The sequence below is a fragment of the Sus scrofa genome, chromosome 1 (genome assembly GCF_000003025.6).
Source record: "Sus scrofa isolate TJ Tabasco breed Duroc chromosome 1, Sscrofa11.1, whole genome shotgun sequence".
Taxonomy (NCBI): domain Eukaryota; kingdom Metazoa; phylum Chordata; class Mammalia; order Artiodactyla; family Suidae; genus Sus; species Sus scrofa.
In genome coordinates this window covers 168,640,563-168,659,727 of record NC_010443.5, presented here as the reverse complement: position 1 = coordinate 168,659,727, position 19,165 = coordinate 168,640,563, and the positions used below count along the sequence as shown (strand labels likewise).

At 34.5% G+C, this 19,165-nt stretch overlaps 1 protein-coding gene across 3 annotated transcripts in view; it reads right to left on the bottom strand.

Moving 5' to 3' along the window:
- Positions 1-19,165, bottom strand: part of LRRC49 (leucine rich repeat containing 49) — a 158,379-nt gene that overhangs the window by 52,012 nt on the left and 87,202 nt on the right. For all 3 annotated transcript variants that reach the window (XM_001928481.7, XM_005659880.3, XM_021100865.1), the window contains 2 exons: positions 12,279-12,426; positions 1,119-1,202 (listed from right to left, as the gene is read on the bottom strand). In XM_001928481.7, coding sequence (XP_001928516.1) covers positions 1,119-1,202; positions 12,279-12,426 — 232 coding nt within the window. The remainder of the gene's footprint in view (positions 1-1,118; positions 1,203-12,278; positions 12,427-19,165) is intronic.

Sequence of the window (19,165 nt, the reverse complement as noted above, 5' to 3'; positions counted from 1 at the left end):
ACAAAAAAAGAAACAGGTCCGGAGTTCCCGTCGTGGCGCAGTGGTTAACAAATCCAACTAGGAACCATGAGGTTGCGGGTTCGGTCCCTGCCCTTGCTCAGTGGGTTAACGATCTGGCATTGCCGTGAGCTGTGGTGTAGGTTGCAGAAGCGGCTTGGATCCCGCATTGCTGTGGCTCTGGCGTAGGCTGGCAGCTACAGCTCCGATTGGACCCCTAGCCTGGGAACCTCCATATGCCATGGGAGCGGCCCAAGAAATAGCAAAAAAAGACAAAAAAAAAAAAAAAAAAAAAAAAGAAACAGGTCCATCTTCCATCATCCCCAAAAGTTTCCTCCTAGTCCTTTGTATTACATTCTACTGCCCTTCTATGCCTCCCCATCTACCACTGGTCAGCTTTGTCACTATAGATTAATTTTTATTTCTAGAATTTTATATAAATGGAATGATAGAGTCTACACTTTTTTTTTTTTTTTTTTGGTCTAATGACTTTCAGCATAATTATTTTGAGATCCAGTCATGGTTTTTGTGTGTGTGTGTGTGTTAATAGTTTATTTCTTTTCATCATTGAGTAGAATTATATTACATGGATTTACCACAATGTGTTTATCTATTTACCTCCTGATGGACATTTGGGTTATTTGCAGTTTTGAGCTATTACAAATAAGTATGCTATGAATATATGTGTTCAAGTCTTTGTGTGGACATATGTGTGGACATATGTTTTCATTTCTTTTGAGTAAATACCTAGAAGCGGAATGACTGGAGCAAATGAATAATTTATTAACTTTAAGAGGCTGTCAAGCTGTTTTCCAAAGTGGTTGTGCTGTTTTATATTATCATAAAACGTTATATTTATTTATTTTGTATCTGTTCTTTTACTTTCTAAAGTTTTCGCATGCGTTTTAAAATGTATGTAATATTGTGTTTCAGAAGTACAGGTTTATTTACAGGTATAACTTATAAAAGTTTTAACGGTGTTTGTTTATAAAAAACACTCTACTGACAGGAATGAAAAATTTACAAATTTTGGAAACCGCTTTTCTAGCTGATTAGCTAGCTAGCTTCAGTGTGTGTGACTGTATGTGAACACATATGCATGTAGACATGAGAGAAAATACCTTAAGCAAAGACTGCTTATGACTTTCCCGCTTCTTCTCTTCCTCTTTTTTGGCTACAACCGATGCCATACGCCTTTCTTCTTCCTAAAAGAAAAAAATGTAAAAAAGTATTATTAAGTATTTAACCTTTTTTATGCTAAATATCTTTGGTTCCCCAAGTCTGATTTTCTCTGTGAGAGGAATACTAGTTGCAAATAGAAAATATGCCGTCAAAGAAAAAGTTAGTATGTTTCTATTTATTCTCTTCTTCCTTCTTAATTCTAAAAAATCCTGTGCATTCTTAACTCTGCTCCCCACTCTTAATATGAAATAAACCAAACTGATAACTAGAAAGAAAAAAGAATGAGATGAGAAAGAAGAAATAAGGAGCAGGTTTGTATAATTTTTCTCTGTACTGTAGCTCCTCATGGAGAGGCTTAACAAACTTTCTTTCATAAAAAGGATAAAAATTGTATTTCTAACAATTTTTATTTAACTTATGGTTGTAAGTCGAAGCTTTTAAAATGACCAAACTGTGAAAACTTTCAAAAACTCTCCATTGATGTTAATGTTCTCCATTAATATCTGTACTTTCATTTTGTTTTTAAGTTGATTTGGCCAGTCTAATTTCTTCCTTCTAAAAGCTATGTAAACATTACAGTTTAGAAACATTTAAAAAAATCGATCATGGGAGTTCCCACAGTGGCTCAACGGGTTAAATTAATTTTAAAAAAGCTATTTCATTATGTTTAAAAAAAAAAGAAAAAAGAAATTAAAAAATTGGTCATAATCCCAACACTCTAACTCCAATTTTATTTATTTCTTCAGGCTATTCAGTTTGAGCAAATTTTTAAATGTTGCACTCTGTATACACAATCAGGATCATGCTTTTTTCTCCCCTCAAATGTTACACAATTTTAATAAAGTAAATTATAACCAAGTAACTTTTAATTTTTATTATCAAAAGACTTGTAAGCAATTCAAAATGATGTCACCACTTGAAAAAATAATTTATTCATAAAAGATAAACTTAAAATATCATCAGAGATACAAAGCTATAAAAAAGTAACTCGGTTTATTTGAAGGAAAACTTTTTAAGAAATAAAAAAATTACAAAAACTGAAATGAAAAATTCAACAAAGGTGGGTTGAAGAGCACATTTTTACACAGCTGAAAAGAATCAGTCAACTGAAAAATAGATCAAAAGAAATTCTCCTATATGCTCTCATACCACCCTATACTGCAACATCACAGTATAACCTATTTCACTTAAATTATTTCTGGTACTATCTCTCCGCTCTCCTGCAAAAGGCTCCATGAACGTATGGACATGTCAGCTCCCCAGCACAGAGTAGATACTCAAAAAACATATATTCAAAGAAAGAATTATTGAATGTACATCTTTATATTTATGTTTAATAATTTCCTAAAACTGAAACTACTAAGTCAAATGGTACACATATTTCTAGACCTTTAGATATGTTTGTAAATTTCCCTCCCTACACATAGTACTAATTTACACTTCTATTGGAAGTTAACATTTGATTTAAAACATGGTGAGCTGCTGGCCAGATATTCTTGTATCTTACCACATCCAGGACACATCGTTAGATAGCACTTTCTGACCCTTTGAAGTTAGGTATGGTCATGTGACTTGCTTTGGCCAATGTTATATGAACAAAAGTGACATGTGTTTACTTCCAGGTAGAAGATTTCAAAGGCAATGCATGATATAGCTATTCTCTCTCTCCTCTGCTACAGAATATGCAAAGCTCCAGATAGTGGGTACTTTTAAGGCCTTGCTCCTGGAATTACAACAACACAGAGTAAAGTTCCGAGACCATATACTATGGGCAGACCAACAGTATGAGTACGAAATAATCTTCGTTGCTTTAATCCACGGAGGTTAGAGAAATTGTTACTGTAATACAATCTAGCCTACTCGGATCAGTATACACGTTATATTAGAATTAAGGAAGGCCAAGGAGGTCCATTAAAACATATTCTAGGGGGTGAGCCAGTATAAATGCTTCTGAAAACAAAGAAAGGACCTAGACTAAAGAGGTAAATTTAAAATGTACAAAGAGGGAGCTCCTGTTGTGGCTCAGCAGTAATGAACCTGACTAGCATCCGTAAGGATGCGGGTTTGATCTCTGGCTTATACATGAGTCAACAATTGAACATCAATATATTTTGCTCTTTTACAAAGTTTTTTTTTTCCTCAGTAGGTTAAGAATCCGGCATTATCATGAGCTGTGGTGTAGGTTGCAGACACAGCTCGAATCTGGCGTTGCTGTGGCTGTGGTGTAGGTTGGCAGCTGCAGCTCTGATTGGACCCCTAGCTTGGGAACTTCCATACGACCTGGGTGCGGTCCTTAAAAAAAAAACCGTACAAAGAGAACCTAGTTACAGAGTAAAAAAGGAAAGTAGAAATGTATCCATTAGAAGACTCTAATTTTAGAAATGGGGAAATGAATGTTCTGAGAAGTTTGGTAATTTGCACAAGGTCACACAACTAGTGAAAAGGTCAGGATCAGGAAAAGAAGCCATTTATGAAATATGGAGTTTGTATTTTTTATAATAAGGATATACTTACATGTGTTTTACTGAGAGAAATAAAGAGATGAGGTGAAAATTCAGTAGTAATTTGCCATACGATTTAGTTGTTTTAAAGTGAATGGAAATTTATGTGCTTTTTTGTGAATTCAATGTGTTCTTTAACAATATGGAAAATATTCTTAATGTTTAGAGGCTGAATAAGGAAATGAGGAATAACAAACTAAATAAGAATACAGAACGCTGATTCCTAGCTCCAAAAAATAGCTAGATTAATAATCATATTAAACTCTTTTGTTCAGTAAATGCTGGTTTAGTACCTATTAAGTATAATCTGTTTCAGGAAAAAAAAAAACTTTCTAAAAGAGCAAAATATATTGATGTTCAATTGTTGATTCGTATAAAATGTGAGCTAGAAACAGATTGGTTATTCAAAGAGCCAATTTAAAACAGTACTGGAACCTGTATGGATCACGCACTACACATACTTAAGAGATGATTTCATCAGATTTTCAAAAAGAATTTGAGCTTCTATTAAAGGCAGTAGGGCTTTAAAAGGAAAGCCAAACCTAGGAAAACTGGATATATGCCAAATCAATTCAAATATTGAGTGTTTTTAAAAAATTTATACATTCGATGACTATATTTCAGCCCAACCAATTATAAAGCAACTAAACTTAGAAACAAAAATAAACCTCTACTTGTAAAGATAAGCTATAAATCTGTTGGTAAGAAAGAAAAAAACTGAAAAATTCTGGCACCTTCATGATAATAGTACAATTTCTGGGACAAAAGCCATATGCTTTACGTAGCAAAAGAAACAGATCTATCTGGGCCTGAAAATATACATATACTTTTTTCCTTATTTCAGTTTGTCATGAAGCCCCAGTATGGAAATGATTTCAAATTAATTAGAAAGTATAGTGATTTAGTAGGTATTTAATAACTTAGATTATACTCTGTTAGCAGATTATTAGTGTTCTAGAACAATGCATATGTGAGAAGTTTTGCTGTGAAATAAAAAAATAGCAGTCCTAATATAGGCAGTAATTTATTATATAGAATTTAAGGAAAATTCCAATGTGGGTTTTTAATCATATACTTTATATTAGTTATAAAAGACATTGTTTTCCTTGACACTAAATATTAAATAGACATTAAAATCACAGAGTTTTTGTCTAGAAGATAATAGCCCATATTTTCCATTAAGTCATTTTTACATTTCCATTAAGTCTTTTCTACAGAGAAGATAGATCTTTCCAGGGTCCAGAGTGAAGATTAGAAGACATGTCATCTGACTTCTACTGGCCCATGGATAACAGTCATATCCCTATATGTTGGGGAGGAAGCCTGAACAGTCTAGATTTTACTACCGTAACAACTTTAAAACTTAACACTGGCTTACAATAAGAAAAGTTTATTTCTTGATGATGCAAAGAATGCTGCAACTGTTCTTCATGTAGTGGCTATGTATTCCTGGATGCTGACCTGATGGCATCTTTGACTCAATACATGCCTCCACAATGACCAGCACATGGGAGAAAAGCACAGGAAATTGCACTTTGGCTTTTAAATGCTTCTGTCTGAAAATTATATACATTACTTCTGCTCACATTTCACTGGCCAAAGCAAGTTGCAAAACCACACCTTACTCCAAGGGAAAGGGAAATAAATAGCATCTTTCCACCTGTCAAAAAGAGGAGGAGAACCAGAACACAACGGTGAGCCTTCGTAATGGCTACCACGATAGGAAACGCACTTCCATCTCAGATGGGCTACCTCTGGTGGTGGTTTTTTTTTTTTTTTTTGGAGAGCAAATTGTAAACAAGTTCATATGAAACCAACCAAATGTGAGTTTGAAATGAAAACTTTAGACACTGTGTCCATTTCAGAACTGTGAGAATAGCACTAAAGTCACAAAATACTGCCTTGGAAACAAAAACTTCTGGTGAGCAGAATTCTCTATACAACAGTCCTTGTTCTAGCCCTCAAAATGTGTCTGGTCTCTCCCTCTTTGGACAGTTGTAAAAATATTTGAAGAAAACTGTAATATCTTCCTCTGTAATATCTTCTCCTCTGTCAGTGAATTGTGTCAGGCTCTCTGGAAATACTCCAGTTTGCTCTCACCTCTCTAAAACTGACAATCCAGATGTAATTTGACCATTAAAGAAAAGGAGGATCAACTATACTTGTATAAAATTTTTAAGGGTCCCCCCCCAAAAAAAAGAAAAAAGGGGGACCATTGTCCATTTTCCCAAACTCTCTATTTCTATAAATGAATAGTTTTAAACTATATTAACTTCTAAAAATCATACCTCAATATGAATTTATCAATTCCAATGCATGTCTTTGTTACATATGCTGAGTCTCATTTCCCCAAACCCTGTATTTGGCTGAGAATTGTTATGCTTCTTGTATTGAAGTCCAGAATTTTCAACTTATATATTTTTTAATCTTGCTAAATTCTGCTTATTTTTGTAGACTAGAAGTCAGCAAACTTTTTCTGTAAAGGGCCAAATAGTAAATATTTTAAGCTTTGTGATCCATATAAAATCTCTATCACATACTCTTTTCTTTCCTCACAATGTTTCACAAATATAAAAACCATTCTCAGCTTGAGAGCAGTGAACAAATAACAACAACCCAGGTTGTGGGATAGATTTAGTCCATAGGCTGTAGTTTGCCAAACCTTGTTCTAGATTACTGAGCTACTTTTGCATTCTGATTTGATTAACCAATATATTAGGATCTCTAACATCTTCAGTTTGTTATTTATATATTTTACCAGAATAATATAAATGTCTCGACTAGTCAACATTTAAAAATGTTGAACAGAATAAGCCCAAGAAAAAAGCCTCATGGCATGCCAGTACAGATCTCTCTACAGGCTGGCATTAATCCATTTCTTTCTGTTCTGTAGGTATGCTTAAATCACAAATCTATACAACTGACTAAATGCACTATCATAAAACACTTTGTCAAGTGCTTTGGCTTAAGTACCAAAACACTTTCTCCCTATAGCACTCCTCTGAGAGGGTCTATTTATAATATATATATAAAATAATAACAATATTGTCTGGCACAAATTATTTTTAGTGAACTAATGCTGCCTCCTAGTGATCAATTCCTTAAGTACTCACAATCTATCTTAATCTAATTTAATAATCTTTCATAATCTACATTCAAGTTTGTCACAATTTCTGAAATTCATATTCTTTATTTCCATGATAAAACACAATTTAGTCCATCTTACCTTTCAGCTACTCTACTACTCTCTACTGTTTCCCAAATATAATTTTCAAAAGCCTAAGCAATTTACTCACTACATTTACTCATTACTCTGGATCAAACATTAGTAAATTCTAGAACAAAGGCCAAATCCAGTATGATACCTGCTTTTGTAAATAAAGCATTATTGGAATAGAGCCATGCTCATTCATTTGAATTGTCCATGCCCTGCTTTCACATTATAATGAAGGAGCTGAATAGTTTTCAACAGATACTGTATAGCCCCCAAAGCCTAAAATATTTACTATCAGGCCCTTTATAGGTAAAGCCTGCCAGCCTCTGCTCTAAATGAGTCTAGATGTCTGGATTCAGACTTTTTATTCACCTATCCTAAGCTTTACTTTCATTTTATTAATATTCGCTTACACTCTTTACTAACTAAATGCCATTCTTCCTAACAGAGGTAACAAAAGCAAAATAGTAATTGAGGCCAACAACTCACATTATCTTTTGACATCACATTATCTCTTGCCATGCCTCTGGATCAGACCCTCAGAAGCTCTTACCCTGATTAATCGCCCTGCTTCTCATTTTATCACCTACCCTGTCCTCCCCAATTCATCCTCAGGGCTGATACTCAGAAAGACAACCTTTTAAATACACAAATCCAATTTAAGTATCTTAAACTCTTCAAGGGTTTCCTATTATGTTCAAGACAAAAATCTAAACTCTTTCCTATGGCATAAAATACCCTTTCTGACCCAGCTCTTGCCAGTCATACATCCTTTTGCTCCTACTCCTCTTCTGCATGTACACTCAGTGGTCAGCCACGTTGAATTAGTTGCTATGTTCTCAAACTCCTCTGCATTTTGCATGCCTTCTCTCTCTCTGGAACACTTTCTACTGATACATCCTCCTTCTTCTTTGCCCCTCTTCAAGACTCAAGTCAAGTATTTTCTCCTTTGGAACTTTTCCTTTTTCTCCAGTAAACACAGGAGGGCTTTGCTTTTTGATAATCATCATTCAGTGTGTGTGTGTGTGTGTGTGTGTGTGTGTGTGTGTGTGTGTGTGTGTAAACACTAAACACATACATAGCTATCAATTTTATCTAACTATCGTGTCATTTTGCATTATAATCTGGCTGCATGCTTGCCTCTGTTTTTGACTATAAGTAACTTGAGGGTATGAATTATTATTCCTATCTTTTCATCTCTAGGGTCTAATACATACAGAAACTTTTCAGTTCGATGTGCCAAAGAATGTCTCAAGAATTTTCTCATGGTGTCTCTAGGTCAAAAGAGATAATGTTACAGCTCTGTTTACTATGTAATTAGTAAACAATTTAATAAGTATTCATGTTCTACTAACAGTGTAGCCATTTGAAACAATAATATATGTAATATAAAGAAAAAAATACCATTCAACATAGCCACGATCACTTATTAATGAAATGTGTGTAACTGTAGGGGATTACACAACTTCTCAAACATTAGAATTAGATTGGACACTGCCACCATCATTTCCTGCTCCATACTGACTTGGGTGTGGTATTTGTTTTAAACACAATAACCACTGAAAGCTCAGCTTTGCCAGGATATAATGCCATAGAGGAAATACACTGTCACTTAATAATGAAATGGTAAACTGCCTTAAGCTAGTAATTTTCTATGTCTTACAGGTATTAAATGTCACTGTGTTTTGTTTGAAAAATACAAATATTCCATAGTGCCCCTGAGAGTTCACTGCAGTATCCCTGGCACCAAGTTTGGGGAACCATAGCCCCAGTGCACAAAAGTTCATTAAATATTTGAGTAATACACCCCAGCTAGAATGTTCATATAGTAAGTTACACACAATTTAATCAAGATATTATCTTTAAAGAGAAAAAATAGTTACAGAACCAGTATCAGCAAATTTTTCCAGCCAGATGGTAAAACTTTAGAGTCATAGGCCATAGAGTTTCTTTAGCAACTACTCAATTCTGCCATTGTAGCATCAAAGCAGATATAGATAATGCATACATGAATTGACATGGCTATGTTCCAATATAACTTTATTTATAAAAACAGCTGGCCCACTCATGGGCTATTGTCTGGCAACACTGTTAATTAATAAGAAGTCTTTTAAAAGGTGCATTCTTTCCAAATCAAATAACTAAAAAGGTATAAACAAAAGGTGAGACAAAATACCAAGAGTCCATACTGATATGAATAAGTTAATAAATTGAATTTTTTATGAGGAATGGGATTACAAAAGTGTGATATTGTGGTTTATTATAAGAAATAAGTATTTGGTTTTCGTCCCAGTTTCTCCTTCACAGCTCCCCAAACCCTAGGAATTACCTAAGTGTCCAGAGTGGTAAAGGTATCTTTTGTTTTGTTAATGAGGTGACTTTTGGATCTCACCTAAGGATAAAGGCTGGTTGCCAGGAGAACAAACCAGGCAATTAAAGGGTTGGAACTTTCCATCCCACTCCTAGACCTCCAGAGGGAAGAGGAGCTGGAGGTTGAATCAATTGTCAATGGCCAATGATATAATCAATTGAGACTATGTAATGAAGCCTCCATAAAAATTCCACAAGGACAGAGTTTGGGAGGCTGGGGCTGGTGAAACCTGGAGATTTGGGGAGAGTGGCATGCTCAGAGAGAACATGGAAGCTCCGTGCTCCTTCCCACATACCTTGCCCTGTGCATCTCTTCCATCTGGCTGTTCATGAGTTATATCCTTTTACAATAAACTGGTGACCTAGTAAGTAAGTAAAATGTTTCTTTTTAGTTCTGTGAGTTCTTCAAACCCAAGGAAAGGGGCTTGTAGGAATATCTGATTTATAGCCAGTGGATAAGAAGTATAGCTAACAACTTGGACTTGTTACCTGTACCTGAAGGGGGGACAGCATGTCTTAATAGGACTGAGGCCTCAATCTGTAGAATCTGATGCTACCTCTGAGTAGATAGTGTCATGATTGAATTGAATTTTTGGACACTGGGCTAGTGTTCTGAGAATTGCTTTTGGAGGTGTGGGGTACCCTGCCTCCATGTTGGAGTCTGAGAATACCAGAAGAAAAGGGAATGAAAGTAACTTCACATGTTGAAGCCTGGCAGATACCACCTTAAAGTGAACAATATCAATAAAGAGGTAAAGACAAATTACATGTCACTTGACAGGATTCAATGAGAAGAATGCAAAATCACTTCTGTGATATATATACCAAAAATCTGTAAAAATTAATCATCAGCAAACACCAATAAAACCTGAATTGAGGGTCATCTACAAAATAACTGACCTTATAATCTTCACAAATGTCAAAGTCATGAAAATCAAGGAAAAACTGAGGAACTGTTCCGTAAAAATGGTGAAAATAGAAACATGACAACAAAAATGCACCTCTATGCAATGTATCATTCCAAAGTGAATCATTTTGCTTCACAGAACATTATTAGTATAATTGGTATAATTTGAATGTGGTATTATAATTAGACACTAGCAATTTTGCAATGTTCATTTCCTGATTTTGTGGGTTATACTCTGTTTACATGGGAGACTGTCTTTGCTTGCAAGAAATACACACTAAAGTATTTAAGGTGGTTGGGGAATGGAGTCAACAGCTTACTCTGAAATGGTCAAGAAAAAAAAAGTTCTTTGTACTGTACCTACAGCTTTCCTCTAACTTTGAGATTATTTTCATTAATTTTTTTTAACATTTCTAAAATTAAATGGTAGAAGAGCAGATGTGCAAGGATTGCTGCTCTGTTTTAGCAAAACAGCTGGCTCTGCTCTTATCCAAGGTGATTTTCCTCATTTCCTTACCAAGCAAACTCATCCTAGGGAATGTACAAGCATAATGATTATAGGCAGTATCATTCTTCTTTATTAAAGGCATGGAAGTAGATATATTTTACTCAACCAACAAATTTTTATTAAACATTACTACATCCTCAGCATTGTGTGAGATAAGAGAATAATCACTGTGTGAGGTAAGAGCATTATGTGAGATAAAAAGGAAATAAACATGTATAAAACACCTGCATGTATCAGACAAGGAAGAAGAATGGCTTCTGCCCTCAAGGACGATATACATTAGTTGAGTAGACAAGATTGACATATAAATTCACTATGAGAAACATAATATATAATTAAGCACTAATTTATTTAAATGAGTTAGCTTCATTTCTCACCCTGTTCATTGCAACCTCATCAGAAAGAGCAATGAGAAGGCTCAAAGATGCTTAATTAAGAAAGACATGGAGACAAGGGTAAGAGTACAAAACAGAGTTGACAGTGCAGATCAAACTGAGAGGACAAAGGACTTTATCTCCATACCAGAACAAAAAAGAGGTAGAACCCCAGAAGACTCCCAGTATTCATAGATTCATCAACACTTTGCCTATCTGTTAACCACCTTAGATGTCCATAATATTGCTGAGGTAATCATGTGAACGGCACACATTGTGAAACTAGTGTACAGGCAATGAGTCCAGTGGCAACTAAATAAACCTAGCTGATCACTCAGAATCCCATCAAAATTAGTACAGCCTAGAAGTAAGAAAATATGTGGAGGTTTAGTATAATTTTCTAGGTCAGAGATTATCAAATTGAGATCATTAACAGATATTTTCTGAGACAATAAAATAATCAAATGAATTTGGATACAATGAAACAAATTAAGGCAAGGTTCTTTATTTCAGAATGTCTTAGAGTCTAAAATATGCTAATGTGCATTTCATACCTAAGAGGAAGGGTACTGCATGCAGGATTTCACTTAGAGCAGGAGCCATTACCAAAACATCTAAGTATAGAAAATTTGTACAACAGAGATAGAATAAATAAAGACATAGCTACTTTGAGAGGTAGAGCATTAATAATAATAATAATAATAACAATAGCTTCCTACTATGATTCCTGGGAGCCTCACACTGTTCCAAGGTTTAGTTCTTAATTTTATCTTGACATCCTTATGACATAATATATTTATGATCCCCATTTTACTTTGAGGAAAATTAAATAGAAAGGTTAACTAAATTGCCAAATGTCATATGGCTAGAAAATGATCAAGCCAGGATTCAGACTCAAGCAGTCTGGCTCCAGGGCCCATGCTCTTAACTATTAAACTATGTACCTTATCAACAAAATTCTTACTCATCTACTCCAAAGTAAGTTATTAGTTGACTATTAAGCAAGAATGAAAAACAAGTATGATGATTAATTTAAATATTAGTCTAGGAATTTAAAAAGTTCTATTCAATGAAATTGGGAATAGGGGACAGGAAGTAAAAATGTGTCATAATTATGGAATATCTGGTCATGATACTCTATTAAAATTAATAAGCACTTTGAACAATTTCCTAAATCCACACTAAGAAAAACAATATGGTCAGCACTTTTTGGAAAAGTTCTCACCGTGATCCTCTTCATATCTAGCTGGCGTAGCTGCATCATATTCTGAAGGATAGTGTGCTTGTACCATGACTCTTGAGCTATTGGATTGCCATCAAAAGTGATGTCTGAGAGAGAAGTAGAGTCAGCAAGGCAGCAAACACTCTCAAAACTGCAGGAGAGAAAGAAACTACCATATTACTGTGAGACCAACTAAATAGTAATTTATTAAAAACATTATTTTTTTTAGAATAGCTTTATATTTACAGTAAAACCGAGAAAATAGCAGAGTTCCCATATGCCCTGCATCATTTCCCCTATTATTAACATCATGTATCAGTATAACACATTTTTATAATTAATGACCTAATATCAATACATCCTTACTAACTCAAATCCATGTTTTATCCAGATTTACTTAGTTTTTACCTAACGTCCTTTTTCTGTTCCATGAACCCATCCAGCATATCACATTACATTTAGTTGTCATGTCGCCTTAGGCTCCTCTTGGCTGTGACATCTTCTTAGTTTCCTTTGTTTTTGAAAACCTTGACAATTTTGAGGAATACTGATCAGTTATTCTGTAGGCTTCTCCTCTACTGGAATTTGATTTTTTTCATGATTAGATTAGGGTTACAATACCGACTATTAATTAACATGACTTATCACTTGATGTTGACCTTAATCACCTGACAGAAGTAGTGTTTTTTAGGTCTCTCCAATGTAAAGTTACTCTTTTCTCCTCCTCTTCTCATACTGAATTCTTTGGAAGGCAGTCAGTATTTGTAGCCCACATACTTAGGGAATGGGAAGTTTAGTTTCTCCTTGCTGCGGGCAGAGAATTAATTGGAATTCTTCCCAAGAAGCTGTATTTCTTCCCTGTTTATTTATTTACATCACTTTCAATGCATGGATATTTCATTTCATTCTTTGGGTTATAATTCAGTACTACTTAATTAATTTTATTGTTCAAATTGTTCCATCTTTGGCTGTTGGAAACTCTGGTCCCCACCATCTCTCATCCATTTAGTTAATTATTCACTTTCAGAATATAAGTATAGTGGTATCAGAATTTTCAATTTGAACCCCCATGGAAACTAACTTTATTAACTAAAGCACAATGATTATGTGTAATTTCTTTTGCATCTAGACTTACAGACTCATTTCCAAAGTTACTTAGGTCACCACCTTCTCCTTCTACTCTTCTTCACTCACACCGTCAGGAATGTTGCTCTATATAACTGAAATACAGTTAGATTTTCCTGTCATTGTCTGTATTTATTCCTTGCTGGGATCTTCCAACATCCTAAATTATTTTTTAATACTCATACATTAAGATTCACTCTTTGTGCTGTAAAAGTCTGTGGGTTTTGACAAATGCACAATGTCATGAATGCACCAAGAAAGTATCAAACAGAAGAGTTTCATAGCCCTAAAAAGTCCCCTATTTAACCCTCCTCCTAACTCCCTGAAGGTCTGGCGACCACTGATTTTTTTCTGTCTATATAGTTTTGCCTTTTCCAGAGTGTCATATAGTTGGTCTCATATCATTTGTAACCTTTTCAGACTGACTTCTTTCTTTTTTTTTTAAATTTAATTTTTTTTCCCCGTTGTACAGCATGGGGATCAAGTTATTCTTACATGCATACATTTTTTCCCCCACCCTTTGTTCTGTTGCAACATGATTACCTAGACATAGTTCTCAATGCTATTCAGCAGGATCTCCTTGTAAATCTATTCTAAGTTGTATCTGACAACCCCAAGCTCCTGATCCCTCCCACTCCCTCCCTCTCCTGTCGGGCAGCCACAAGTCTCTTCTCCAAGTCCATGATTTTCTTTTCTGAGGAGATGTTCATTTGTGCTGGATATTAGATTCCAGTTATAAGTGATATCATATGGTATTTGTCTTTGTCTTTCTGACTCATTTCACTCAGTATGAGATTCTCTAGTTCCATCCATGTTGCTGCAAATGGCATCATGGCATTCTTTTTTATGGCTGAGTAGTATTCCATTGTGTATATATACCACCTCTTCCAAATCCAATCATCTGTCGATGGACATTTGGGTTGTTTCCATGTCCTGGCTATTGTGAATAGTGCTGCAATGAACATGCGGGTGCATGTGTCTGTTTTAAGTAGAGGTTTGTCCAGATATATGCCCAAGAGTGGGATTATGGGGTCATATGGAAGTTCATATGTATGGATTTCTAAGGTATCTCCACTATGATTCTCCATAGTGGCTGTACCAGTTGACATTCCCACCAGCAGTGCAGGAGGGTTCCCTTTCTCCACAGCCCCTCCAGCACTTGTTATCTGTGGATTTATTAATGATGGCCATTCTGACTGGTGTGAGGTGGTATCTCATGGTAGTTGATTTGCATTTCTCTAATAATCAGCGATGTTGAGCATTTTCTCATGTGTTTGCTGGCCATCTGTATATCTTCCTTGAGAACAGAGACTGACTTTCAATCAGCAGTATGCATTTAAGGTTTATCCATATCTTTTGTAGCTTCACAGCTTCTATTTTTTAAAAAAAAAATCACTGAGTTATAATATTACATTGTCCGGATGTACCACTGTTTATTCACCTATCAAAGACATATTGGCTGCTTCCAGTTTTTAATGATTATGAATAAAGCTGCTATACATACTTATCTGCAGGTTTTTGTGTGGATGTAAATTTTCATCTCAATTGAGTAAATACTTAAGAGTACAATTGCTGGATTGTATTTTAAGACTCTGTTTTTTAGCTTTCTAAGAAACTTCCAAATCATCTTCCAAAGTGACTGTACTATCTTGCATTCCTACTGGCACTACATTCTTACCAGCATTTGATATTTGTCAGGCTTTTTTTTTTTTTTTCTTTTTTAGCCATTCCAATAGGTGTTAGTGGTCTCACTATTTTGATATGCAATTCCCTAATGACAAGGATGTTGAGCATCTTTCTACGTGTATATTTGTTATCTATATATCTTCTTCACATTTTCAGCTCTTGTGCCCATTTTTTAATTGGGTTCTTTGTTTCCTTACTGTTGAGTTTTAAGAGGTTTCTTTTTCTTTTGTTGTATATCATGAATACATATTCTATCAGATATATGATTTGTAAACATTTCTCCCAGTCTGACTTGTCTTCTCATTTTCTTAATAGTGTCTTTCACAGGGATGAAGTTTTTTATTTTAATTATATCCAATGTATCAATTTTCTCTTTCATGGATCATGCTTTTGGTGTTGTATCTAAAAACTCATTGCCAAAGCCAAGGTTGCCTAGACTTTTAAGTTTTCTCCTAGAAGTTCTATAGTTTCATGTCTTATATTTAGGTATGATCCATTTTTATGTAGGTCTATTTTTGGACCTTCTATTATTTTCCATTGATATATGTGTCCATTCTTTCACCAGTACCATGCTGTCAGGATTACTGTGCCTTTATAGTAAGTCTTGATATAGGTTAGTGTGAGTCCTCCAACTTTGTAGTCCTTCAGTATTGTATTGCTATTCTAGGTCTTAGCTTTTCCATATAAACTTTAGGATCCATTTGTCCATATTTACTTGCTGGGATTATGATCATAACTTTCATTTTTTTATTGAGGTACAGGGATATACAACAATGAATTAATTTCAAGTATACATGATTCAATATTTGCATATATTGCAAAATGGTTAATATGATAAGTCTAGTTAATGTCCATCACCATACATGTTACAGTTACAAAATATTTTTTCTTGTGATGAGAACTTTTAAGATCTATTATTTTAGCAATCTTCAAATATGCAATACAGTATTATTAACCACAGTCAACATACTGTACATTACATCTCCATGACTTCTTTATTTTATAACCAGAAATCTCTACCTTTTGACTCCCTCCACCCATTTCACCCACCCTCCACCCTCTGCCTCTGGCAACCATCGATCTGCTTTCTGTATATATGAGACTGGCATTTTTTACATATCTATATATTTCACATGTATGTGACATCATAGAGTATTGTCGTCCTCTGACTTATTTCGCTTAGCATAATGCCCTCAAGGTCCGTTCATGCCATTTCAAATGGCAAGATTTCATTCTTTCTTATGGCTGAACAATATTCCATTTTGACTAAGTGTGTGTGTGTGTGTGTGTGTGTGTGTGTGTGCACGCGCACACGTATCACATTTTCTTTACCCATTTATCCATCAGTGGTAACTTAGGTTGTTTCAATATCTTGGCTACTGTAAATAATGTTGTGATGAACATGAGGGAGTCTATATATTTTCAAGTTAGTGTTTTCCTTTTCTCCAGATAAATACCTAGAAGAGGAATTGCTGGATCGTGTTGTTCTATTTTTAATTTTTTGAGGACTTCCATTTTATAAAGAAGGGAATAATCACTTTTCTAAGCAATACTCCAGAGCAGGGTGGTAAAACTCATTTATATTAGAATAATTCCCATTCAGTGATATTCAAATAACTAATGTAAACAGGTCTAAAAGTATTTTAGAACTACTTAACTTATTTAGGAACTATAGTAAATACCTCTACTCTCTGTGTTAAGAAAAGCTAGAGGATATAGACTATTTATGGTATAGAGATAATCTATATACTTGACAATTAAGATTGAGAAATAAAGGCAAACTTTATTTCTATAGCTGAAATAAAGTTCATTATGGTTTTTGTTGTCATATTTAAATATTTCTTCTATGCTTTCCTCTCATTCAAGGTAGATATACTCTGCTATCAATTATTTTACCTCAGAGCTTATCTTTACCAATCTAAAAGGTAAATTTCATCATTCATATTCACATTATATTTTTGAGACATGTTTAGAGAATTAGGGAAGATAGTTTTCAAAAGGCTAGTATATGCAAATGAAAATGAGAGTTCATGAATTTAGACAATAATCACTGAGTATAAATAAACTTAAACAAAGATTGTAATTTTTCTGACCTAGAATTGATAAAATTCTCTTTTCATCAATATAAAATATCCTAAAACAGTTTCTCATGTTTGAGATGAATGTCTGAAAAATTCTTATCTCGTTCCCTCATAGTTGTTTACATAAAGCTAGAATCAAATAAAATGCTCTGATAATTTTAAAACTGAAACACAAGGCAAACTTTTACTTATTTCACTATTAAGTGAACTAATGCATCACTTTCCCTTCATAAATCTGCTTCTCCATGTATATTTTGTAATTGATAAATGATGTCATCAGCAAGTCAGTTGCCACTGTGAGCCAATCTCCTACTTAGAAACTGATGACTGAGAATGGGAACTGTGAAGGGTCATCGAGTGATTTTAAGCAAGCAGAGAAGGTGGCTAATGTGATTGGAATAATCAGAACTTAGTAACATTACAGAAGGTAAAAGAAATAAAAGTGAAAAACCAGTTACAGTAGATTGTAGTAAGTAACAGAGGTTAAAAAAAATTAAAAAATTGTAGTAAGTAACAGAGGTTAAAAAAAATCAAATTAAGGTAGTAGCCATGTAAAGAGGAGTAAAGAGGAAAAATAAGTTCTACAGAAATTCAGAGTGTAGTATGAATAGAAATTAGTAACCATTTGGACGTGAGGAAGAGAAGAATCTAGAATAACATTCAGCTCTCTCTCTTGGGGTTAGATGACTGAGGTGGTAGTTTCAAGGATGTATATACTTTGTTGAGGTTTATTAAACTATACACTTAAAATGGGTGAATTTACTACATGTAATATATCTAAATAAATTTATTTACAAAGAAATTTAAAGTACTAAAAAGTACATGTCCAACGGATCACCTTGTCACCTATCAGTTCTCCCTAATCAGGAACACTATGCTACACTGGGGCCCAATGGCTATTAGGACATGTTTCAAAAGGGCTTTCATAAGTTTTCCTCCAACTACCACAGGATGGGACAACTAATTTCAACCTTAATATATTATTAACTAACAAGAAGAACAGGGGCAAGAGAGCTCTTTTATGTTGAAGAGTATTTTTCTTTAATGGCCCAGCTTATCCAAACAGAATTAAACTGTAAGCTATGACCTGATATGACCACTATGACCTGATATCTGTCACTAAGTAAGTAGATACACTGAAAAGTGAAATTTATATGTCTAGAAGCACAGAGAAGCTGGAAAACCTTTCGTTGTAGCAATATTCTAATTTTATTGTATTTTCTATTTATTTACAAGCTGAACTGAAGATAGTCTATGATTTATTTCTTACTGCAGGTACAATTTTAACCTAAAATGAATGTAACTGTTCCAGCTCTACCTCTTAAGTATTCCTCTGGAGGTTGGATTTAGTCTAAAAATTTCTAAATGGGTGGTGTTAAACACAAAACAGCATCTTCACTGAATTCAAATACCATAAAGTATGTTAGTGAATACAGAAGAAAGCAGTATGCCCAGTGAATTTAGCTATCATGAAGCACTTCAGAGATCTAGAAGACCTCTTGATGCCCATCTGGTTTATGTGTGTAATTCAAGCACAACCAAAAAGAGGCACCAGGACTGGGAAAATCATTGCAACCCTTAGCAGGTACTTTCCTTAGCAATCCTTCCCAGGTACTTTCCTGGCAATCCTTCTCAGATCAGCAGCTAGCACTGACACCCAGACTGAAGTCTTTGTGCTTTAAATAGTTTTATTAAAGTAAAAATAGATCCATATGTGATCTGGAAGATTCCTCACCAAATTTCATTTCCATCTGCAAGTCATTTGACCAATAAACATGCCAGACATTCCTAGAAACTCACTGACAAAGTGTATATGATTTTAAAGACATTCTCTATTCAAATAAAACAAGACTCCTTAAGTACAAATACAGGCTAATGAAGGGTTATATCCTACCTAACCAAAGAAAGTCAAAATCAGATTTAAAAACAAAACAAAACAAAACAAAAAAACATTTGAAAATGAAACAGTAAATACAGCCGAGTAGTGCTGGTTTTTGA